General features: G+C 44.2%; 1 protein-coding gene across 2 annotated transcripts in view; it reads right to left on the bottom strand.

The window, feature by feature from the left end:
• Positions 1-505: 505 nt before the first annotated feature.
• DGKH (diacylglycerol kinase eta) overlaps positions 506-24,672 on the bottom strand; it is a 102,580-nt gene continuing 78,413 nt past the window's right edge. The window contains exons 22-30 of one of the 2 annotated variants that reach the window (XM_032226926.1): positions 23,556-23,669; positions 22,310-22,444; positions 20,608-20,774; positions 18,481-18,586; positions 17,343-17,435; positions 16,089-16,208; positions 13,077-13,185; positions 9,980-10,110; positions 506-2,811 (exon numbers count right to left, since the gene is read on the bottom strand). In XM_032226926.1, coding sequence (XP_032082817.1) covers positions 2,722-2,811; positions 9,980-10,110; positions 13,077-13,185; positions 16,089-16,208; positions 17,343-17,435; positions 18,481-18,586; positions 20,608-20,774; positions 22,310-22,444; positions 23,556-23,669 — 1,065 coding nt within the window. In that variant the 3' untranslated portion in view covers positions 506-2,721. The remainder of the gene's footprint in view (positions 2,812-9,979; positions 10,111-13,076; positions 13,186-16,088; positions 16,209-17,342; positions 17,436-18,480; positions 18,587-20,607; positions 20,775-22,309; positions 22,445-23,555; positions 23,670-24,672) is intronic. The other variant, XM_032226927.1, reaches the window with a different exon arrangement.

The following is a 24,672-nucleotide window of genomic DNA, read 5'->3' as shown; positions in this document are numbered from 1 at the left end:
TAGAATATAGAATGGAATGGAATAGAATAGAATATAGAATATAGACTATAGACTATTGACTATAGACTATAGACTATAGACTATAGAATATAGACTATAGACTATAGAATATAGAATATAGAATATAGAATATAGAATATAGAATATAGAATATAGAATATAGAATATAGAATATAGAATATAGAATATAGAATATAGAATATAGAATATAGAATATAGAATATAGAATGGAATAGAATGGAATGGAATAGAATAGAATATAGAATAGAATAGAATAGAATGGAATGGAATAGAATAAAATAAAATAGAATAGAATAGAAATTAGATAATGAATGGAATGGAATTAGAAGGGAATGGAATGGAATGGAATGGAATAGAATAGAATAGAGAATAGAGAATAGAGAATAGAGAATAGAGAATAGAGAATAGAGAATAGAGAATAGAGAATAGAGAATAGAGAATAGAAAAGAAAAGAATATAGAATATAGAATAGAATAGAATAGAATATAGAGTAGAATAGAACAGAACAGAACAGACTGGAATACAATAGAATGACTTTCTGCTAAGCCAACTTATAATAAAAGAATGATAAGAATGACAGAGTTGAAAGGGACCCTGGAGGTCTTCTAGTCCAACCCCCTGCTTAGGCAGGAAACCCTACACCACTTCTGTTAGATATTAGCAACTGTTATAATGGTTTCCACCAAGGTCCTCTGTTCCAGCGGGAACATTACCTTTCCATTACCCAATTAGCATTACCTATTTGTCTTTTGGAAAAAGCACCTTTGGGATAACCGTGACCTGGATGATGGAGAATCTCCACAGACAACCGTGGAGGCTGTTGGGAGCTGTAGTTCATCCACAGTGGGAGGTGACCCCGCCACCGAGATACCATCTTAATTTTTCTGGATTCCTCTGCTGATCTCCCTGGTTTCAACCATATCTAGAGCCGCAATGGCGAACCTACGGCGTGCCCAAAGTGGCACACAGAGCCATGTCAGCTGGCACAGGCGGCGTCACCCATTTCTCTTCCGCGTTTCTGGTGTGCATGCACGCGCGATGATCAGCTGACCTTCGCACGTGCGGTAGTGCCGGAAACTAGAAGAGCTGGTCTTCTGGTTTCTGTTGTGCTCATGCGCGCTGGCCGGCTGACTCATCATGTGCGCATGCGCGCCAGACATTAGCCAGGTTAACCAGAAGTTAATTTCCCGGCGTGCACATGTCCAGCTTCTCTTCCAGGTTGCGCGAGTGGGCACAAACCGCACACTCCCTTTTCGGCACTCGGTTCGCCATCACTGATATGAAGTTTCTTGGCTCTGAAGCAGATGCACAATTTTCAGAAAAGGAATTTCTTTTCCTGCCCCGATCCACCAAATTTTCCAGTCCAAACTAACACACAATTGGATAACAATGTTTCCGATGAGGCTAAATCCATCTGTAAACTGAAAATAAAAAAAAATAGTTGGCTTAATGCACGGGTTAAAGACCGGGCTCGATAACCTTCCCAGATTTCAATAAAACGGCATAATCTTGATGTTGATGTCAAATTCGATGCACTTTCGGTCGCTCGGCCGCCACGTTTTGAAGCTGAGGCGTCCGAGGTAATCTGGGAGTTGCTTGACGGAAGAGGGTAAACGTTGCATATTTTATCCACCGTGAGGAAATGTTCAGATCTTTCTCCCTCGGGGAACCAAATCCTAAACCTGTCACCTTCTAGCATTTTTGAAATACTCTGAAATGACCTGAAGCCAGAGTTGAAGACGTTTTTCACGACTAGAATATGGCGACAATGTCCGCCACACGCCGCGTGTTTTTCTATCGCCTCAGGAGAAAATAAAATAAAATCCCTAACACCCCCCCCCACCCCCAAAACAGTAATAAATTAAATCTTATTAAAACAGATATAAAAGTTCTTCAAGTGTAAGAATTTATCATGCAAACGAGCAGGGCGGTTTGGGCCGAGAAACGAGGCGTCGTGGCGTGTCCGTTCACCGCATCCAACATTATTTTCGGCCAACGAAATGGGGCGAAAAACCCGAGAGGACGATGGTTTGAGGTACCACTGAAACATCGGGATGGGATCGGGTCTACGAAGACACCGGAGGCTCTGGGTGAAGTTAGGCTTCAAGGGTTTGTCAAGCGGAACAATCTCGTTTTGTAAAATGATTTGTCATCTGCAAATTTGAAAGAACCTGAAAGGATCTGGGTGGATTACCAAAGTCCGAATAATGTCCATGCTACCCAGGAAACGTGATTTTTTTTTTTACTGTAATGGAGACATTTTGATTACTTCTCGTAATATATTTCACAGCCTTTTTAGACTCACAAAAGAGCGGTGCGGTGGCTTAGAGGTGGAGCTCTCGTCTCACCATCAGGAGGCTGTGAGTTCAATCCTAGGTAGAGGCAGATATTTCTCTTCTCTGGGCACAATGAGAATATATGTGCTGGACAAAACTCCGTTTTGGCAACAGGAGGGACATCTGGCCAGTAAACATTCAGCTCCATTCAGTTGTCCAGACTCCGCCTGGCAAGGGATTATGGGGTAAATGACCCCATAAAACCTTTAGACCCACAAAACCTTTTGGATACTCGTTCATCAAACCTCGCCCCGATCAGAATTAATGCTCTTCTCACAACCTGCCGTTTACTCGCCCGGGAGGAACCCGCGTCCTTCTACGCCTTTGTGTAAATAGCACTTCCTCGATGGAGCCGCCGACACAGCTACAGTTCCGGTAACGGTGGGCTTCTGCCAAATTCTTTAATTCCCTGAAGAATTCGCTTCATATGACCCACTTTCGTTATCCCCAAATCCTACAAGGGAAAAGACAGATTCATTCACAGAAATGCAGGTTAGCAGAACATCATTTAACTTTTGGCAATAAAGCTCGTTTAGAGAGCGTCCATTGTAGACAATTAGTCAATCCTCCCCCCCCCCCCCCACACACATATCAACTTATTTAGACAGAGTGGTGCGGTGCCCCTAGAGGTGGAGCTGTCACCTCACAAGCAGGAGTTTGCAAGTTCGATCCTAGGTAGAGGCAGGTATTTCTCTCTCTGGGCACAATGAGAATGTATCCGCTGAACAAAACTCCGCATTGGCGACAGGAAGAGCATCTGGCCATTAAAACACTCTGCTAGCGCCATTCAGTTGCCGAGACTCCACCTCGCAAGGGATTATGGGGTCATTAAATGATGAAAATATCAACTTATATTAGACACTGAATTGTGTTTCCGAGGAAAAGTTTTGTAAAAGAAGTGGTGCTGTCTATTTTCTCCCCTGCATTCTGTATTTCTTAGATTTTAGACATACATTCTTGATTTGTCTCCCTGGAATGTGGAATGACACCAGATCAAGTTTTACTAGTATCCACATTTGTTTCTTGAACGGCATTATGGAAGTTACGGCTTTGCCGTAGCATCTTCAAGTAGCCAGCAAGGAAGGCAACTAAAATAACCAGCAACAATCTTAAATAACAGAGGAAGCATTAGGAAATCTAGCATAACAAAATAGACAAATAAACAAAATCGGAAAATCATGTATAAATCAGAGGCAGGTTACTATTGGTTAGGGCGAACCGATAGTGATATTTTGGCCTTGGTTGCCGAACCGGCAGGAACCCAGGCTGGCCACGCCCTCAAGCCAGTTCCCAAATCACCACTGCCGTTAGGTTTTGAGTAGCTTTTTCATGTTCTGTGCATGCACAGAACAATTTGCAGTCAACTGTGCACCCACACAGCATGCGTCTGGGGCATGCGCAAAGCGCATGCGAAGCGAACCAGGAGCAACGCCGTATCAGCAACCCATTCTGGTATAAATATTGATTTTAGATCACAGAGAAAACCTCTTATGCATGGTGTCGTCATACAACAAAGTGGTTTTTGTTCTATTTTTAAAGAAATATGGTTGCAGGCACAACTTTGTAGGATTTCAAGTTCAGAAATCAGGGACGATCTGTAAAAACTCCAGACTGGTGTGAAAACAGTTGAGGAAAGCAGAAATACATTTCTTTTAAAACAAAACAGGTAATTGCATCTTGATATCCCTCTAAAAGTTTACAATGCGGTCTTCAATTTATGACTGTAAGGGACCGGGTTCATTATGCAATCACTACGTTGTGACATTTGTCACACTTTTAATGGCCTTTTTATTGCGGCGGTCCTTAAGTGAATCTGCCGTTGTTAAGAGAACGCTGTGGTCATCACACGACCTCATTGTTTGCTGGGGGGGGCTGTATTTTGCTGAAAATACGGAAGCAAATGCCAGCTTTCCGCAAAAATATTACACAGGCGTTCCTCAACGTACAACCACAATTGAGAATTTTCTGTTGCTAAGCGAGACAGTCATTAAGTGAGTCTTCCCCATTTTACAGCCTTTCTTGTCACAGTTGTGAAGCGAGTCACTGCAGTTGTTAAATTAGCGACACGGTCGTTAAGTGAATCTGGCCTCCCCATCGACTTTGCCCGTCAGAGGTCGCAAAAGGGGAAATCCTGTGACCCCCGGGGGCGCTGCAACCATCATTAAGTGCATGCCAGTTGCCAAGCCAAGTGACTCTGGGGATGCTGCAACGGTCGTCAGTGTGAAAAACGGTCGTAAGTCAATAGCAATAGCAGTAGACTTATATACCGCTTCATAGGCCTTTCAGGCCTCTCTAAGCGGTTTACAGAGAGTCAGCATATTGCCCCCAACAATCTGGGTCCTCATTTTACCCACCTCGGAAGGATGGAAGGCTGAGTCAACCCTGAGCCGGTGAGATTTGAACCGCTGACCTGCTGATCTAGCAGTAGCCTGCAGTGCTGCATTTAACCACTGCGCCACCTTGGCTCACTGCGCCACCTCACACTCTTGCAGTGCCATTGCAACTTTGAAAGGTGACTAAATGAACTGTAAGTCGAGAACTTATCTGTAAACCCCAGTGGCCCCATCTGCACCCCATGAGCCGAAGTGGCGCAGTGGTTAAAAATGCAGCACTGCAGGCTACTTCAGCTGACTGCATTTCTGCAGTTCGGCTGTTCAAATCTCACCGGCTCAAAGGTTGACTCGGCCTTCCATCCTTCCGAGGTGGGTAAAATGAGGACCCGGATTGTTGTTGGGGGCGATATGCTGACTCTGTAAACCGCTTAGAGAGGGCTGTAAAGCACTATGAAGCGGCATATAAGTCTAACTGCTATTGCTATTGCAGGATGCTGCAAACCACCATCAATGTGGGCCAGTTCAGTTGCTAAGTGCTCAAATGGTAAACATTAACCATGCAGACAGCAGCCCTTCAAACTGGGTCATCTAAGTACATTTTGGGGGGGTTTCAGATCACACAGAGCCCTACCCAAGGCCACTGCTGGTAGCGCATGGAGTCCCAAAAGTGCTTTTTTCGGGAGGCCACTGGACTTCCTTGCTTTTCCTTTGAAGATGTTTCGCTTCTCATCCAAGAAGCTTCTTCATCTCTGAGTGGAAGATGAAAAATGGAAGGATTCCACTCAGAGCTGAAGAAGCTTCTTGGATGAGAAGCAAAACATCTTCAAAGGAAAAAAAGAAAAACTAGAAAGTCCAGTTTTCTCCTCTTGAAAAAAAGCACCTTTAGGAGGGCCTGGAGGACGGAGACTGTCCATCGACCATCAGCTCACAGAGTAACTCGTGTGTAAGTTTCAAGAGTTTTACTTCCTGCCTTGCTGGCTTTAAAGCCTCCAGCGTCCTTCAGTGTTCAAAATCCAGAATAGCAATAGCAGTTAGACTTATATACCGCTTCATAGGGCTGAAAGCCCTCTCTAAGCGGTTTACAGAGTCAGCATATTGCCCCCAACAACAATCCGGGTCCTCATTTTACTCACCTCGGAAGGATGGAAGGCTGAGTCAACCCTGAGCCGGTGAGATTTGAACAGCCAAACTGCAGAAAGAATATCTGTCTGTCTGTCTGTCTGTCTGTCTGTCTGTCTGTCTGTCTGTCTTTCTTTCTTTCTTTCTTTCTTTCTTTCTTTCTTTCTTTCTTTCTTTCTGTCTGTCTGTCTGTCTATCTATCTATCTATCTCATCTTATATCTATTTCTTTCTGTTTATCTAACATCTATAGCAATAGCAACAGCAGTTAGACTTATATACCGCTTCATAGGGCTTTCAGCCCTCTCTAAGCGCTTTACAGAGTCAGCATATCGCCCCCAACAACAATCCGGGTCCTCATTTTACTCACCTCGGAAGGATGGAAGGCTGAGTCAACCCTGAGCCGGTGAGATTTGAACAGCCAAACTGCAGAAAGAATATCTGTCTGTCTGTCTGTCTGTCTGTCTGTCTGTCTGTCTGTCTGTCTGTCTGTCTGTCTGTCTTTCTTTCTTTCTTTCTTTCTGTCTGTCTGTCTGTCTGTCTGTCTATCTATCTATCTCATCTTATATCTATTTCTTTCTGTTTATCTAACATCTATAGCAATAGCAACAGCAGTTAGACTTATATACCGCTTCATAGGGCTTTCAGCCCTCTCTAAGCGCTTTACAGAGTCAGCATATCGCCCCCACAGTTTGGGTCCTCATTTCACCCACCTCGGAAGGACGGAAGGCTGAGTCAACCCTGAGCCGGTGAGATTTGAACCGCTGAACTGCAGATAACAGTCAACTGAAGCGGCCTGCAGTACTGCACCCTAACCACTGCGCCACCTTAGTTTGCATTTTCCTAGTAATGCACTGCTGCCCTCCTATGCTCACTCCAATTAATGCTGCCACTGACCGGTTCCAGTTTACGACGGGCTGTCAGCAGAGCGACACAACAAGAGCTCACAGCCGCGTCAAACTTGGCTACTAAAGAGATTTTGGGGGATCAATAGGATCTTCCCTGAAATTCATAAACGTAATTGGTTATCCTCCACTTTCTCTTCTCCTAAACCCCACAAGGATATATGAAGGTGGGTAATGCTCAAGGCACCATATTCATTTAGTGACCGTCCGAAGTTACAGCAGCCCTGAAATAAGTGACTTCCGACCGTTGTTCAAACTTACGGCCTTTGCAGCATCACAAGGATCAAAAGTCACACACTTAGCAACCGACTCATCTTTATGACAGTCACAGGTTCCCCGGGCTCATGTTGATCCCCTTTTGTGATGATCTGACCAGCAAAGTCAGTTGGAGGAGCCGAGGTGGCGCAGTGGTTAGGGTGCAGTACTGCAGGCCACTTCAGCTGACTGTGACCTGCAGTTCAGCAGTTCAAATCTCAACGGCTCAAGGTCGACTCAGCCTTCCATCCTTCCGAAGTGGGTGAAATGAGGACCCGGACTGTGGGGGGCAAGTTGCTGACTCAATTTGCTAAAAAAAATCTGTAAACTGCTTAGAGAGGGCTGAAAGCCCTATGAAGCGGTATATAAGTCTAATTAATAAATTAATAAATAAATAAGTCATTGGGGAAAAGCCACCGGAGGAGAGCCTTCTCTGTGGCTGCTCCGGCCCTCTGGAACGAGCTCCCCGTGGAGATTCGAACCCTCACCACCCTCCAGGCCTTCCGCAAAGCCCTTAAAACCTGGCTGTTCCGACAGGCCTGGGGCTAAAGAGCTTTTGCCCCCCTTCTCAAATGGTATGGTTGTTGTGTGCTTTTAAATTTTGGTATTGTTATGTCTTGTCTTTTTATCCCCCTGTCTGTACCCCCTTCCCTGATTGAATTGTGAGCCGCCCTGAGTCCCCTTCGGGGAAAAGGGCGGCATATAAATGAAATAAATCCAATCCAGATTCGCTTAGCGACCGCGTGACTAATTTACAAACTGCAGGGATTCACTCAGCAACGGTGGCAAGAAAGGTCGTAGAATGGGGCAAGGCTCCCTTAAGAACTGTTTCACTTAGCAACGGATATTATGGGCTGCACTGTGGACTTATTCCAGTAACGTCAGCAGTGTAGAGAGTTGTACGGCTAAACACACGAAAGTTACTACTACGAGACAAAAACCTTTCGAAGATGTTTTTCTTTGGGCTTCTTTGGGTACGTGCACTGCTTTCAGCATTGTGCAAGGGTTTATTAATCATTTGGAAGCCTACAAGACAGTGTTTCTCAACCGTGGAGACTTTAAGTCCTGTGGGCTTCAACTCCTGGGGGATTCTGGGAGTTGAAGTCCACAACAGGACTTAAAGTCGCCAAGGTTGAGAAACCCCGCTACAAGAGTACAAACGCAGCATCCGCCTGCAGCTCTTTAAAGCAGCCGAGTCCTCATCCAGAATCACGTGGCTGGTCTCTGCAATCGAGGAAAAGGTGCGGCTGCTTTAAAGAGCTACACAAGGATGATTTGCTCTTGGAATCAAATCCAGAGCTCTGATTGCTATACTGATCTTTTGATATTCACTCCCTGTTCTCGGTTAGTCCCCAAACCAACTTAAATGCTTCTTTTAACATGCAAGCTGGATGTTAAATCTCTCTCTCTCTCTCTCTCTCTCTCTCTCTCTCTCTCTCTCTCTCTCTCTCTCTCTCTCTCCCTCCCTCCCTCCCTCCCTCCCTCCCTCCCTCCCTCTCACCCTCTCTCTCTTTGGACTCTAAGGTCCAATTTTGTTATTCTATTCTATTCCATTCCATTCCATATCTCTATTTATCTATCTATCTATCTATCTATCTATCTATCTATCTATCTATCTATCATCTATCATCTATCTATCTATCATCTATCTATCTATCATCTATCTATCTATCCTATGGGGTTGAACTCTAAGGTCCTAACTTTGTTATTCTATTCTATTCTATTCTATTCTCTATTTCTATTTATCCTGTCTGTCTGTCTGTCTGTCTGTCTGTCTATCTATTTATCTATCTGTCTATCATCTATCTATCTATCCTATGGGGTTGAACTTAAGGTCCTAACTTTGTTATTCTATTCTATTCTATTCCATTCCATTCTCTATATCTATCTATCTATCTATCTATCTATCTATCTATCTATCTATCTATCTATCTATCATCTATCTATCATCTATCTATCATCTATCTATCTATCTATCATCTATCATCTATCATCTATCTATCTATCTATCTATCTATCTATCATCTATCTATCTATCTATCTATCTATCTATCTATCTATCCATCCTATGGGGTTGAACTCTAAGGTCCTAACTTTGTTATTCTATTCTATTCTATTCCATTCCATTCTCTATCTCTATTTATTCTATCTATCTATCTATCTATCTATCTATCTATCTATCTATCTATCTATCTATCTATCATCTATCTATTTACTCTATGGGGTTGGACTCTTAAGGTCCCAACTTTGTTATTCTATTCCAATCCATTCCATTCCTCCCTCCCTCCCTCTCTCTCTCAGACAATTTGTGTTTTCGTAGATTTAGGAAGGCAGGCGAGGTACACATAAACATAAACATACACATACAAATAATAGTAAACAAAAAACACAATGAAACCCACGCTGAACAAAATAAGAGCTTGTTTGATTCCCCTCTTCTTTGGGGCAGCCCCTCAAACGCTGGGATATGGCTATCCCGTCCCCCTGGTCCTGCTTTCCTCTAGAATAGCCAAACCCGAATCCTGCAACCGTTCATATGTGTTGGTTCCAGGCCTTTAATCGTCTTAGTTGCTCTTCTCTGAACTTTTTCCAAAGTCTCAACCTCTTTTTTTTGTAAAACGGGGGTGAGACCAAAACTGGATGTAGTATTCCAGTTTTGTGGCCTCGCTGTGGATTTATAAAGCGGATCTAATACTTCACGTGATTTTGATTCTATGCCTCTGTTTATACAACCAAGAATTATGTTAGCTTTTTTGGCCGCCGCTTCACACGGCTGGCTCTCGTTAGAAGAGTCTTTTTCAGAAGGAAAATATTTGCCCTTCTTATTTTTATCCGGCAGAGAAATTCAGCCTAACAGGCGATCCGTTTTTCGGACAGGTGTGTTATGCAGGGTTTAGTGTTAAAAAGCCAAGCTACAAGCACATCGCTGGGACGGGGAAAAGAGAGAGAGAAAGCTTCCATCCATTCTTTGAGACGCTCGTAAGGCAGAAAAAGTAGCACGGCGCCAATACCTTCAGGTCTCTCCTCTCCAGGTGCAAAAGCTCGGCCCCTCGGATGTCGTGGCTGACGAACGTTTCCTTGTATTCTCCCAAACTCAGCAGGTCCAGCCAAGCAGCGACTTCATCCGGGCCCCATTTCTGAACTACCAAAGTTAAGAGCAAAACCCCCTTAATTTTTTTTCCGCATGCTGGGCTGCACGACAAGCAAAAGGGTTAGGCCCTTTAGAGAGGGCGAGAAACAGAGGAGAGAGCAAGGGGGTGATAGCGGAAGTGGGAGTCGCGTTCGGATGGGCAGCAGCTTCTGACATGCGGGTTAAAAGTAGGGGGAGCCCAGGAATCTGAAGGCTGCCTGGATTTTAGCCATGCTCTTGGCCCCAACATCCAGCTGCGCCGTCAAGCTACTTGATGCCAACTCATTAGCTTGGCTAATTAGGATTGGGGGGATCTCTGTACGTATTCCAGGAGGGGCAAATTGCAATAGATTGTTTTCAATTAAAGTGAATAGTTTGTAGGTTGAAATGAGGGGATCCTTGGTGCTAGCACTGATGATGTTATCTAGTTTGAATAATGAAGCTCAGAGGGCACCCCCACGGTCCTCTCCCCCTTCCTCCTCCTCTCTGCAAACCCCACTCTCTTCTAGCACTGATGATGTTACCTAGTTGGGTAATGAAACATCTGCAAGAAAATCACCAAGCTCAGAGAGCACCAAGGACCACACAGTCTTCCTTCTCCTCCTCCTCCTCCTCCTCCTCCTCCTCCTCCTCCTCCTCCTCCTCCCCCCCCCCCTCTTCGTCCTCCTCCTCCCTCTCTACCTCTTCCTCTATTACCTAGTTTGGGTAATGAAACATCTGCAAGAAAATCACCAAGCTCAGAGAGCACCAAGGACCCCACAGTCTTCCTTCTCCTCCTCCTCCTCCTCCTCCCCCATCCTCCTCCTCCTCCTCCTCCTCCTCCTCCTCCTCCTCCTCCTCTCCTCCTCCCTCTCTACCTCTTCCTCTATTACCTAGTTGGGTAATGAAACATCTGCAAAAAAACAACAAGGACCCATCAATATACTGATTGAAATGCAACAGCTGCCACGTTTCATTCAAGCATTACTTCTTTCACCAGGTCAAATAAGGTAAAAAGTAAAGTTAAAGGTTCCCCTCACACATATGTGCTAGTCGTTCCTGACTCTAGGGGGCAGTGCTCATCTCCGTTTCGAAGCCAAAGAGCCAGCGCTGTCCGAAGGCGCCTCCGTGGTCATGTGGCCAGCATGACTTAACACCGAAGGCGCACGGAACGCTGTCCCCTTCCCACCAAAGGTGGTTCCTATTTTTCTACTTGCATTTTTTACGTGCTTTTGAACTGCTAGGATGGCAGAAGCTGGGACAAGTCACGGGAGCTCACTCCGTTATGCGGCGCTAGGGATTCGAACCGCCAAACTGCCGACATTTCTGATGGACGAGCTCAGCGTCTTAACCACTAAGCCACCGCATCCCATAGTCAAATAAACTTCGAATAAAGTTCTCTACATATCGTGTGGCCCATAGAGAAAGGATTTTAATACTGGAGGAGGCATGGAAAAGCAATCGGGTCTGTGCTTTATTAGAAGTTATCCCAGGATACCTCCAAGGAATTCCAAAGTCAATCATTTCAATTATATCCCTGCAATTAATTAAAAAATCTTCCCCTGGCATTTTTTTTAGCACTTTGAAACTGAAATCCTGGTATGATGTTGTGTTAAAAAAAACAGGACTATGTTTTAGTGCCTAATGCAACCTGCAGCAATGAGAAAAGTAATAAAAATAAATGTTCTGCGGAGCTTCAGTATCTAAAAAAAGTGTTATTCTTCGTTTAGATAATAGTTTCTATGCTGAGCTTTCTGTAGAGGAAACCTTGAACAATGTAGAAATTAGTAGCATGTTCTGAGAGAAGAACGCATTCACAGAGGGCATCGGTCAAGTTTTCTCTCTTGTGGTAGTTTGATAGTCCACTGTCAAAACACTTGAGGACTGGCTGAATTTGCTAGAGAAAACCAGTAACATAGCATATAGTGTCTTTAAAGAAACTCACTGGCTTGCTAAAGCTTGAAGAACATCTACGAACTGCAGGGACTGCATCTTCCAGAGAAGACCAGTAAGATAGCATATAGTGTCTTTAAAAGAAACTCAATGGCTTGCTAAAGCTTGAAGAACATCTACGAACTGTCAAGGGACTGCATCTTCTAGAGAAGACCAGTAAGATAGCACATAGTGTCTTTAAAAGAAACTCAATGGCTTGCTAAAGCTTGAAGAACATCTAAGAACTGCCAAGGGACTGCATCTTCTAGAGAAGACCAGTAAGATAGCATATAGTGTCTTTAAAAGAAACTCAATGGCTTGCTAATGCTTGAAGAACATCTACGAACTGTCAAGGGACTGCATCTTCTAGAGAAGACCAGTAAGATAGCACATAGTGTCTTTAAAAGAAACTCAATGGCTTGCTAATGCTTGAAGAACATCTACGAACTGTCAAGGGACTGCATCTTCTAGAGAAGACCAGTAAGATAGCACATAGTGTCTTTAAAAGAAACTCAATGGCTTGCTAAAGCTTGAAGAACATCTACAAACTGTCAAGGGACTGCATCTTCTAGAGAAGACCAGTAAGATAGCACATAGTGTCTTTAAAAGAAACTCAATGGCTTGCTAAAGCTTGAAGAACATCTACAAACTGTCAAGGGACTGCATCTTCTAGAGAAGACCAGTAAGATAGCACATAGTGTCTTTAAAAGAAACTCAATGGCTTGCTAAAGCTTGAAGAACATCTAAGAACTGTCAAGGGACTGCATCTTCTAGAGAAGACCAGTAAGACAGTACATAGTGTCTTTAAAAAAAAAACCTGTGGGTTGCTAAAGCTTGAAGAACATCTAAGAACTTTTAAGTGGCCTCCTTAAGCCATGATATTTATACATCCTTGACCCGCAAGTCGATGTAAGAGACAACTTTCTCGTGGGATAAAGCAACTTCAAGTCATCATGAAGATGGACTAACAAGGAAGCCCAAGACAATCTCGGTGCACATTGTGCTACACACACACAGTCCACTCACAACCTTGTCTCTTCAAATCAACAATATTTTTGAAAACATACCAGGCTGGGTGCTAGTCTTCTGTTTTTGAACCTTTTCCTTTTTAAACTTTGGCACTATACGAAACATGGTACTTCGGCTGTTTCTTTTACAGTATTCCAAAGGTGGATCCTAAAAAATAATAATAATAATAATAATAATAATAATAAGATCATTTTTTTTTCTCTTTCTTCATTTGATGCATCCACCAGTTTATTTGTTAAAATAAGGAGATCAAATAATCAGGAGATTAAACTATAATATTTTTTTTTAAAAATAACGACTCTTATCTATTCAGTACAAGATGCGCTTCGTTAAAAAGGATGGTTATAAGTCCAAAAGGTAAAACAAAATGAATAATCTTGATCAGATGAAAGAAAAATGAAGTTATCTTTCTTTTTTTTTCTTTTTTTCTTTTTTTTGGTAGTAAATTTTTTATTTTAAACACATAAGCACATCAACAGAAACAAACACATGACTTAAAAACAACATAGGAACAATAAGTTCCGTCGTATATCATACCCGCAGTTCAAATCGGTTTCTTTGCAGTTAGTGTTTTCCCTTCTATACATTTCTATCTTTTCATTCATAATCTCCTTGTTCGTTATCCATGTACAATTCTTTATTTATTTGTACTTAGCTACTTATGACCAAATATCATTTACCTATATTGTGCTTTATATTTTTACTGTCATTTATTCTCTTACATACAGTTATAGTACACATTCACATAGTTATTCTTTTTCTTTGCCATTCTTATATTATTATTATTCCATTTAAAAGATTATAAGGTATAGTTTGGAGTGCTTTGTTTACCATCCTTCGCACCTACTATGACACCACCTCGTTTTCTCTTTCTTTTCTCCCTCCCTCCCTTCTCTACTTCCTTCCTTCCTTGTCTCCGTCCCCTTCTTCCTTCCTTTACCTCTTCCCTATTCCTACCCTTTTTCTTCTCCTTCCTACCTTCTCTCCTTCTCTTTCTTTCTCTTCCTCCCTCTTCTTCTTTTTCTCTCCCTTCTACCAACCTTCCCTTACCTCTTTCTTCTTCCCTTACCTCTCCTCCACACTTCTTCTTCCTCTCCTACTTTCTCTCCTTCTCTTCCTCTCTCTTCTACCCTCCACTCCTTTCCTTTCCTTCGACCCTCCATTCTCTACTTCCTTCCTCCCCTCCTTTTCTTCCTTCTTCCCTTCCTTTCTTTAATGAAGTTATCTTTCATTTATCCAAGTTTATCCTTTAAAGCAGCGCTCACCAACTGGGGGGTCCGTGAGAAAATTTTGGTGGTCCGCAGAAAAATGATTTGCATTTTTTATATTGCACTAAATCAGGGGTCCTCAAACTACGGCCCCTGAGATGGATAGGTGCAATGAACGCTTGTTTTGCTGCAGAGAGTCTCCCCCTTCGGGGTCTTTTTGTGGGGGTCAGAAGGGGGCAGAAATTCCCACTTGGGGTCTGCTTCAGCCTCCTGGTGGGGGGCTTTGGGCGAAGGCTGGAGGGAAGAGTTGCTGGTGGGGAAGAGCCAGAGGGCCTCGTTCCAGTGGGACTGCATCATGGCCTGGAACTGGCTGACCATCTCAGCCCGCTGAGCCTCCAGGCGACGGCGCCTGGCCTTGCACTCCCGCAGGTCTTCCCTCTGCTTGGAAAGCCTATGCTCCTAGTCCTCAGTAAGGTGCTTCTGCTGAGCCTCCTTCTCGGTCCGATCCAATTTGAACTGAGCTGTTTTGCCAACTCTTTCTCCTGGAGGCTGCTTAGCTCCAGCAACTGCTTCCTGTTGGGGCCCTAAGGAGCCCGGGTGGGCAGGGGAAGACTAGCTGGGAGGGGAGGGCCGAGTAGAGGTGCCTCTCAATGTGAGTGACATCACGTTGGCCACGCCCATCCAGACTAGCTGGGAGGAGAGGGGCGAGTAGAGGTGCCTCTCAATGTGAGTGACATCACGTTGGCCATGCCCATCCAGACTAGCTGGGAGGAGAGGGGTGAGTAGAGGTGCCTCTCAATGTGAGTGACATCACGTTGGCCATGCCCATCCAGACTAGCTGGGAGGGGAGGGCCGAGTAGAGGTGCCTCTCAATGTGAGTGACATCACGTTGGCCACGCCCATCCAGACTAGCTGGGAGGAGAGGGGTGAGTAGAGGTGCCTCTCAATGTGAGTGACATCACGTTGGCCATGCCCATCCAGTCACATGACCACCTAGCCACGCCCACCCAGCCGGTCATTGGGCAGGTCATATTAGTGGCCCACGGGATTTAAAATTATGAATTTAGTGGTCCCTGAGGTCCGAAGGTTGGTGACCCCTGCTTTTAAGCACGAACCAGAAAGACAGCATGTTTGCCAAGTGGAGGAATTTTAGGAATCATTCCACAATATGGAAATGTTCTGAAGGGAGGGTGAAGTCACCCCTTTTCAAAACTAGATAACTCTTGGGTGCAAATTAACTATATTATGAAGCAATTTTTCTACTAAGTTGCATTCCTCGTAATAAAATCTTACCTACAGCAAACCAAAAAAAACCTCCAAAACATATTTATATTCTCTGCTCACAACCAAAACCTGGCTAGATCAACCCTTGCCTTTTCTACTCAAAGGACAGTCAAAAATCCATATTTACCAGCAGCCAAATAGAATTGAATATGCTTCAAAAAAAGGGTGCAGAAAAAAATGATCCAGATCGGGTGTAATAAGCACAGCGCCTGCTTTTTTAAAAAAAGAAGCTGTTTTTATTCAGGCTCGTGTGCTGATTTGAGAAAAAAAAGGGGGGCGGATGAAGCTGCTTTTAAAATCCCATTAACTTTTCTGAATCTTTCAAGAGCTTTAAAGCAGCTGTTATCTTTTTTCAGTGTCAATCAGAAGGGATGCTTCGGTGGAAGGGGTGCTGTGTTCGAAGTTCAAATACCTCCTCCAATTGATGTCCAAAGCATTCATAACCTCTGACAGTTAACTTTCCTGCACCTGGATCAGATTTTTCAAGGCAGGCCCGATTCCACGCAAAAGGGGGGGTGGCAGTGAAGATTGGGGCTTGTGTGCGAGAATTCCACCCACCTCGTCATCATTGATCTGCAGAATATAGCAGAGCCAAGGGATTTCGGCCAACTTTCTCAATTCAGCCTCCAGATTGTGCACTGCCGACACCAGCAACTCCTCGCAAGGGGATTCCAATTGCTACCAAAACAGAAAATTATAATTTTGTTAGACTGGATTGTCTTAATGATTGTCTATATCACCTCTCTATATTTATGTAGCTATATAGTTAGATCATCTATCTATAATCTGTCAATCAACTATCTGAGGTGTCCTTGGTGCCCTCAGAGCACTGACCTAGGACTCATTATTTCAGCCCTGAGCTACAAATATTCCTCTTTGCTAGTATCAACTATTTAGCTTAAATCATCTGTCATTATCTATTATCTGTCTATCTATCTGTCTGTCTATCTATCTACCGGTATCTATCTATCTGTCTGTCTGTCTGTCTGTCTGTCTGTCTGTCCATCTATCTATCCTCCATCTATCTGTCTGTCTGTCTCTCTGTGTATCTTCCATCTGTCTGTCTGTCTGTCTGTCTCTGTCTGTCTGTCTGTCCGTCCGTCTGTCTATCTTCCATCCATCCATCCATCCATCCATCTATCTATCTCTATCTTCCATCTATCTATCTATCTTCCATCTATCTATCTATCTATCTATCTTCCATCTATCTATCTATCTATCTATCTATCTATCTATCTATCTATCTATCTTCTATCTATCTATCTATCTATCTATCTATCTATCTATCTTCTATCTATCTGTATGTATTTCTATCTTCTATCTATCTATCTATCTATCTATCTATCTTCTATCTATCTATCTATCTATCTATCTATCTATCTATCTATCTATCTATCTTCCATCTGTCTGTCTGTCTGTCTGTCTATCTATCTATCTATCTATCTACCTACCTACCTACCTACCTGTCTGTCTGTCTGTCTGTCTGTCTGTCTGTCTGTCGGTCTGCCTATCTTCCTTCTATCTATCTATCTATCTATCTATCTATCTATCTATCTATCTATCTATCCATCCATCCATCCATCCATCCATCCATCCATCCATCCATCCATCCATCCATCCATCTATCTTTAGTGGGATCGCTCCACTAAAGCAGAATTGGATAGTCAAGAAAACCAGCAGGGTGAAGAGAAGGGTTTGGGTCTGGAAAGAGTGGAAGGAGGCTATGGGTTTCCAACGCCACTGTAAAGAAATACTTCACGGATTCTTTCGGGCCAATATCACCGTTTGAGAAATGGCAGTTCATTGTCTTACCAGCAAGACTTTTCCAACTAACAAGGATTCTGTTTCGTCATGTAACGCCTTCACGGTGGCAGCGATTTCTAGCGCGGTGTTTCTGCTAAGGCTCTGCAGAGGAGGGGGAAAAAGAAACCATGAAGGTCCCAGCTGTACATTTAATTATAGGCAGCCCTGTACAACTGTTCCTTTAGTGAGCAAACAGTGTGAGGGGAGCTCACGCACAGCACCAAGCGCCCCAAAAAAGGGAGCACTTCGCACGCATGCTCGTCTGGGCCATGACCAGGGAGAGGAGCTGCCCAGGGGACATCGTGCACCAGGCAATGAACTTCCGGTTCCCAGTGCATGCATGCGTGCCAGTTAGCAAGTTTTCCAGTTACTGTTGCGCATGCTTATACACCGATCAGCTACCAGCCGCACACGCGCATGCCGGAGAACAGAAGACCAGCTGCTCCGCTTTCCCGCATTGCTCGCACACACAAAGGCCAGCTGATGGTCGGGTGCTCATGCGTGCCAGAACACCCAAAGAGGAACGGGCAATGCCACCTGTGCCAGGCGACATGGCTCTGTGTGCCACTTCGGCCACGTGTGACATAGGTTTGCCATCACGGCCCCATATTATTTCAGACAAATGGCTCTCCAACATCTTCTTAAAGACTTCCAGTGTTGGAGCATTCACAACTTCTGGAGGCAATTTCTGTTCCACTGATTAATTCTTTCACTGTCAGGAAATTCCTCCTCAGTTCTAAGTTGCTTCTCTCCTTGATTAGTTTCCACCCATTGCTTCCACCCATTGCTGCTCTCAGGTGCCTTGGAGAATAGCTTGACTCCCTCTTCTTTGTGGCAACCCCTGAGATATTGGAAGACTGCTATCCTGTCTCCCCTAGTCCTTCTTTTCATTAAACTAGACATACCCAATTCCTGCAACCGTTCTTCATATGTTTTATCCTCCAGTCCCCTCATCCTCTTTGTTGCTCTTCTCTGCACTCTTTCTAGAGTCTCCACATCTTTTGTACATTGTGGCGACCAAAACTGAATGCTGTATTCCAATGTGGGCCTTACCAAGGCCTTATAAAGTGGTATCAACACTTCACGTGACCTCGATTCTTATTGAGAACTTATTTGAAGACAAATCTTTCTCTTTTTTCGCCCTCACCTCTGGGAATTTTGGACCACCCTTGGTTAAAGCGTGAGAACAGGCGTTCACCGCATGGGCCAGTTCTTGCTCCAAGAGGCTGTGAGTTTTGGCAGCTTCACATATCCTGTGGGAAAGAGCAGATTGGAGAAGGGGGGAATAAAAGAGAAAGAGAATTTAAAAGCCCAGAAAATGTGTTGGTATTTATTTATCAAACCTTATTAAGCTGCCCGTCTCCGATATACAACTCTGGGTGGGCTTTAAAACAGAATCAAAACAATAAAAAGAACAGTAACCAGAGTTAAAAATGACCAAAGCATAAAAAAATAGCAATCATAGATATAGTCAGTCCTCGCCATACGACCACAACTGAGCCCCAAATTTCCACTGCTAAGCGAGACGTTTCCTGAGGGAGTTTGCCTCGATTTTACGACCTTTCTTGCCACGGTCGTTAAATGAATCCCTGCTACTATTTAGCAACACGGTTGTTAAGTGAATCTGGCTTCCCCGTTGACTTTGTTGGTCAGGAGGTCGCAAAAGCCGATCAGGTGACCCCCGCTGCAACCGTCGTAAATGCGAGTCAGTTGCCAAGCGTTTTGAATTCCGATCGTGTGACCATGGGGATGCTTGCAACGGCCGTAAGTGTGAAAAACAGTCATAAGTCACTTTTTCCAGTGCCGTTGTAACTTCAAACAGTCACTAAATGAACTGTCGTAAGTTGAGGACTACCAGTATTTTTTTTAAAGGGAAAAAACCAAGAAAATCCAGTTGCCTTTTTGGGGAAAAAAACATTTTTGAGACAACTATAACCTGATGGATTCAGAGGCCCCATAAAGAAGGCATGAAATGATTAACCACTTTTAATCTCAAAGGTGCTTTTTCAGGAGGCAACTGGACTTTCTTCTTTTTTTATTTTGAAGATGTTTCGCTTCTCATCCAAGAAGCTTCTTCAGCTCTGACCGGATGGTGGGGATGAAGATGATGAGAAGGGAAACATTTTCAAAAGAATAAAACAAGGATGTCCAGTTGTCTCCTGAAAAAAAGCCCCATTAGGACAATCGTGACCTGAATGATGGAGAATCTCTACAGACCTTTAGCTATATAATTTGGGATGGAGACCCTTGGAATGGTGTGGGAGGAGGAATGGATTTCCAGAGGGAAAAATTGCAGACTACAGGAACCATTTGCACCACTCAGGTGATCCTGAGGACACAGATAAACCTCCAAGTGGCCTCAATGACCCTCTAAAAGGATGCAAATGACCAGCTGTCTGCAAGGAATATCAGTCCTTCCCTTCCCCCCCAATCCAGTCACAGCTGAAGAAGCTTCTTGGATGAGAAGGGAAACATCTTCAAAAGGAAAAAAACAAGGATGTCCAGTTTTACCTCCTGAAAAAAAGCCCCATTAGGACAACCATGACCTGAATGATGGAGAATCTCTACAGACCTTTAGCTGTATAATTTGGGATGGAGACCCTTGGAATGGTGTGGGAGGAGGAATGGATTTCCAGAGGGAAAAATTGCAGACTACAGGAACCATTTGCACCACTCAGGTGACCCTGAGGACACAGATAAACCTCCAGGTGGCTTCAACAACCCTCTAAAAGGATGCAAATGACCAGCTGTCTGCAAGGAGTATCAGTCCCCCCCCCCAATCCAGTCACAGCTGAAGAAGCTTCTTGGATGAGAAGGGAAACATCTTCAAAAGGAAAAAACAAGGAAGTCCAGTTTTACCTCCTGAAAAAAAGCCCCATTAGGACAATCGTGACCTGAATGATGGAGAATCTCTACAGACCTTTAGCCGTATAATTTGGGATGGAGACCCTTGGAAGGGTGTGGGAGGAGGAATGGATTTCCAGAGGGAAAAAAATTGCAGACTACAGGAACCATTTGTGTCACTCAGGTGACCCTGAGGACACAGATAAACCTCCAGGTGGCCTCAAGGACCCTCTAAAAGGATGCAAATGACCAGCTGTCTGCAAGGTGTATAAATCCTTCCATTCCCCACCATACAGTCAGAACTGAAGAAGCTTCTTGGATGAGAAGCAAAAGAATTCCAGTTGCGTTTTTAAAAAGCCCCTTTGGGACAACCTGGACCTGGATGACTTGGGAATCTCTACAGATTTTTTGCCTTGAGTCTCCTCCTCACCTGGTGATCAGCTCTTCCGCCACCTGAGAACAAGCCTGGAGCTGGGCCGTCTCTTCCTCCGAAGCCAGTTCCACCGCCTGGTGCGGATACAACGGAGACCGCAACCCTGGTTTGCAAGAATCGCACTTCTGTTTATCTTCCCAGGATTTTAACGTACTTTCAAAGGCCTGTTCAGAATTGGGAAGAAATAAATACATCAGGTATTATTGAAGGCACAGCACAGTCGGGCATTCGTGGTCTAGTAGTTTAACGGTGCACCTTGCAATGAAAAAATGACAAAAGACATTCTGTCTGTCTGTCTGTCTGTCTCTCTCTGTCTCTCTCTCTCTCGCTCTTGCTCTCTCTCTTGTCATTTCTTGAAAATTGGCAAAGATGGGTCTTAAATCCAGAGGAATCACACAAACCTCATTAAGAATCTGGACGTGTATATATGTGTGTGTGTGTGTGTCTGTCTGTCTGTCTGTCTGTGTCTGTGTGGCTCTCTGGTGGGGGGATGTACGTGTGTGGGTGTGTGTAGATGAGAGACAGACAGACAGACAGACAGACAGATAGATGATAGCAATATAGATAGATAGATAGATAGATAGATAGATAGATAGATAGATAGAGCAATAGAGCAATAGAGATGTAGATAGGGATGGATGGATGGATGGATGGATGGATGGATGGATGGATGGATGGGGGTGGGTGGGCGGGGCAGGGCGGGTAGGTAGGAAGATAGATAGATAGATAGATAGATAGATAGATAGATAGATAGATAGATAGATAGATAGATAGATATAGATATAGATATAGATATAGATATAGATATAGATATAGATATAGATATAGATATAGATATAGATATAGATATAGATATAGATATAGATATAGAGTGAAATGGATGGATAGATGGATGGATGGATGGATGGATGGATGGATGGATGGATAGATAAAGAGATAGATGGATGGATGGATGGATGGATGGATGGGGTGGGTGGATAGGAAGATAGATAGATAGATAGATAGATAGATAGATAGATAGATAGATAGATAGATAGATAGATAGATAGATAGATAGATAGATAGATAGATATAGAGTGAAATAGATAAATAGATAAATGGATGGATGGATGGAGAGATGATAGATAGATGATAGATAGATAGATAGATAGATAGATAGATAGATAGATAGATAGATAGATAGATAGATAGATATAGAGTGAAATAGATAAATAGATAAATGGATGGATGGACGGAGAGATGATAGATAGATGATAGATAGATAGATAGATAGATAGATAGATAGATAGATAGATAAAGAGATAAAGAGATAGATAGATAAAGAGATAGAGTTAGTGATACGCAAACACCAGAGAGCCTCCTAACATTTGAGAAACAGATTTGGCTTTAAAATGGTTTTAAAACCAGTGTGTTTCTCCTCCTCCAGTCAGAAGATCACAAAAGGGCATCGTGTGACCCTGGGACTCTGCAACTTTCATCAATACGAATCAGCTGCCGAGCATCTGAATTTGGATCAGGTGACCGTGGGGTCGTAAGTATGAAAAACTTGCCGAAAGTCACCTTTTTTTCCCACCGGTGTTGTAACTCTGAGCAGTCACTAAAGGGACTCTTGCAACCTGCATTCTCCCTGCTTTTTTATTATTATGGTCTCTGTGTGTTAGAGGAGAAAGACCCCGTCCCCCGTCCCCCTCCGACGTACTCTGTCTCGCGTGAGCATCTGCGCTCTGTTCTTGTGCACAATTTTAATGATCCCTGGGGGCTGGATCCAAGCTTCCCCATCGACCTGAACGGGGACGCCTTCATCCCCAAGGATGGTGATCTTCACCGCCCTGCACTGGAAAAGAGTAAAGAGATTTCAGCCCACCGGAAGACGTTCAAGCAGATTCCCACAAAGAACGGTGGTTCCTCTCCAGGCCAGGGGTGGGATTCACATTTTTTTCACTACCGGTTCTGTGGGCGTGGCTTGGTGGGCGTGGCAGGGGAAGGATACTGCAAAATTTACTTATAAAGCCCTTCATGGTATTGGACCTGGGTACTTGAGAGACCGCCTGCTGCCAATTACCTCCACCAGACCGATTAGATCCCACAGATTAGGCCTCCTCCAAATTCCATCCGCCGCCCAGTGTCGACTGGCGACTACCCGGAGGGGAGCCTTCTCTGTGGCTGCTCCGACCCTCTGGAACGAACTCCCCGTGGAGATTCGCACCCTCACCACCCTCCAGGCCTTCCGCATAGCCCTTAAAACCTGGCTGTTCCGACAGGCCTGGGGCTAAAGAACCGTTGCCCCTATCTCGAATGGTATGATTGTTGCGCTTTTTAATTATGTATTGTTTTGTGTTGTTGTCAACGGTCTGTATCCCCCTTCCCTTGTTTGAGTTGTGAGCCGCCCTGAGTCCCTTCAGGGAAAAGGGCGGCATACAAATGAAATAAAACTCTAAAACTCTAAACTCTAAACTCTAAAATCCCCGTGTCCTCCCGATCAGCTGGGAGGCAGAGAATAGATGGGGGTGAAGAAATTTGCTCACTAAATAAACAAACTAATGGTCTCCTGCAAACTCCACTCCCCTTTCGCTCCTCTTTTATTTCCTCTGGGAGGGGCCATTCACCGTCCACCTGTGGCCTTTACTCCCAAGTCGACCCCTGTCCTTTAGCTGTTCCTTTCGTCTGGCAAATCTGCACATGCGCACACTGGGAACAGGCTCCAGCTGTTCCTCTGCCTCACTGATGTCTGACTCTGAAGGCAGCTGATAACTGTCAGACGGCCCTGGCCCCCTCTCTGCCTCCGACACAGAGCCCTCGTCAGAGCCTTCCCCAGACTCCAGGACTGGCCCAGGTTCCTCCCCAACCTCCTCACTGTCCAAATCTGCTGCCAGCTCCACTAATCACTGGCGGACCACAATAATAGGGAACGCTCTCATTTCCTTTTCTCTGGGCAACAGACAAACCTGGGCTATTCTATGATGTTGAAGCTTGATCACCCGGGAAACGGCCATCTGCATGCTGCCAAATACTGCCACCACCTCCAAGATTTTATCATCGAATGATGGCGCCCCAAAGATCTGGAGAAGAGAGAGAAATCTTTTATGCCTTGTGTGTCAGGCCTGCAGCCATTATTTTCTTGTGGATCTTTGGCCTGCCACACTTTCTATTATTCTACGAGGCATTTTCTATTGTGGGAAAATGGGAGGAGGGGATTGTATGGAGTTAGATGCTAGGTAGCCATAACAACATTCTTTCTAGAAATCTAAGGTCATCCTTTATCTTTGCATCTCTGCACCTGACTGGAACTGGATGGGAGGAAGCTGCCAGCATGGCAGTGGGAGATTGGACTATGGGCTGGGCTGGTGGGTGTGGGGGCAAGATCTTGAACTTTCAACTGGGTGGGGAAAACCGGGAAGCTTTCAGATTCGGGTTTTCCCAGATGTGCCAACATGTCTCCCTTAATCAATTGGAACTTTGAGCAATACTTTGCCTTGGACTCTGATTCACTTTTGGATGCTATTTCGAACCCCGACACTGTGATTCACATTTGTATATTCCAACATTTGCATTCTGGCCCTGAAGTCATTCAGGGACTAGTATAGAGCCGAGGTGGCGCAGTGGTTAGAGTGCAGCACTGCAGGCTACTTCAGCTGACTGCAGTTCTGCAGTTCGGCGGTTCAAATCTCACCGGCTCAGGGTTGACTCAGCCTTCCATCCTTCCGAGGTGGGTAAAATGAGGACCCAGATTGTTGTTGGGGGCAATATATGCTGACTCTGTAAACCGCTTAGAGAGGGCTGAAAGCCCTATGAAGCGGTATATAAGTCTAACTGCTATGGCTATTGCTATTATTAAGTTTTTCGCTCCAGGTTATAAATTGGCATTTCTTAAATATCGGAGAAGGTAGAGGTTTGGAACAGAACTGTCATTTTAAAGGTCACTACCAAAGTATTGGAAAGAATTACTGTTCACAGAGTTGCGGCTGGAATCTTTTGTCAGAATATGAGAACCTTTGGGCTGCTGGAAATGCCAACAATGCATGTACCATTTATCAAAGCTATTTAGAGAAGGAGCATGAGAAG

This window comes from Thamnophis elegans, chromosome 11 (assembly GCF_009769535.1).
Source record: "Thamnophis elegans isolate rThaEle1 chromosome 11, rThaEle1.pri, whole genome shotgun sequence".
In the NCBI taxonomy this organism is placed as follows: domain Eukaryota; kingdom Metazoa; phylum Chordata; class Lepidosauria; order Squamata; family Colubridae; genus Thamnophis; species Thamnophis elegans.
The sequence above is the reverse complement of the archived record's forward strand: the minus strand, read 5'-3'. Positions and strand labels throughout refer to the sequence as shown.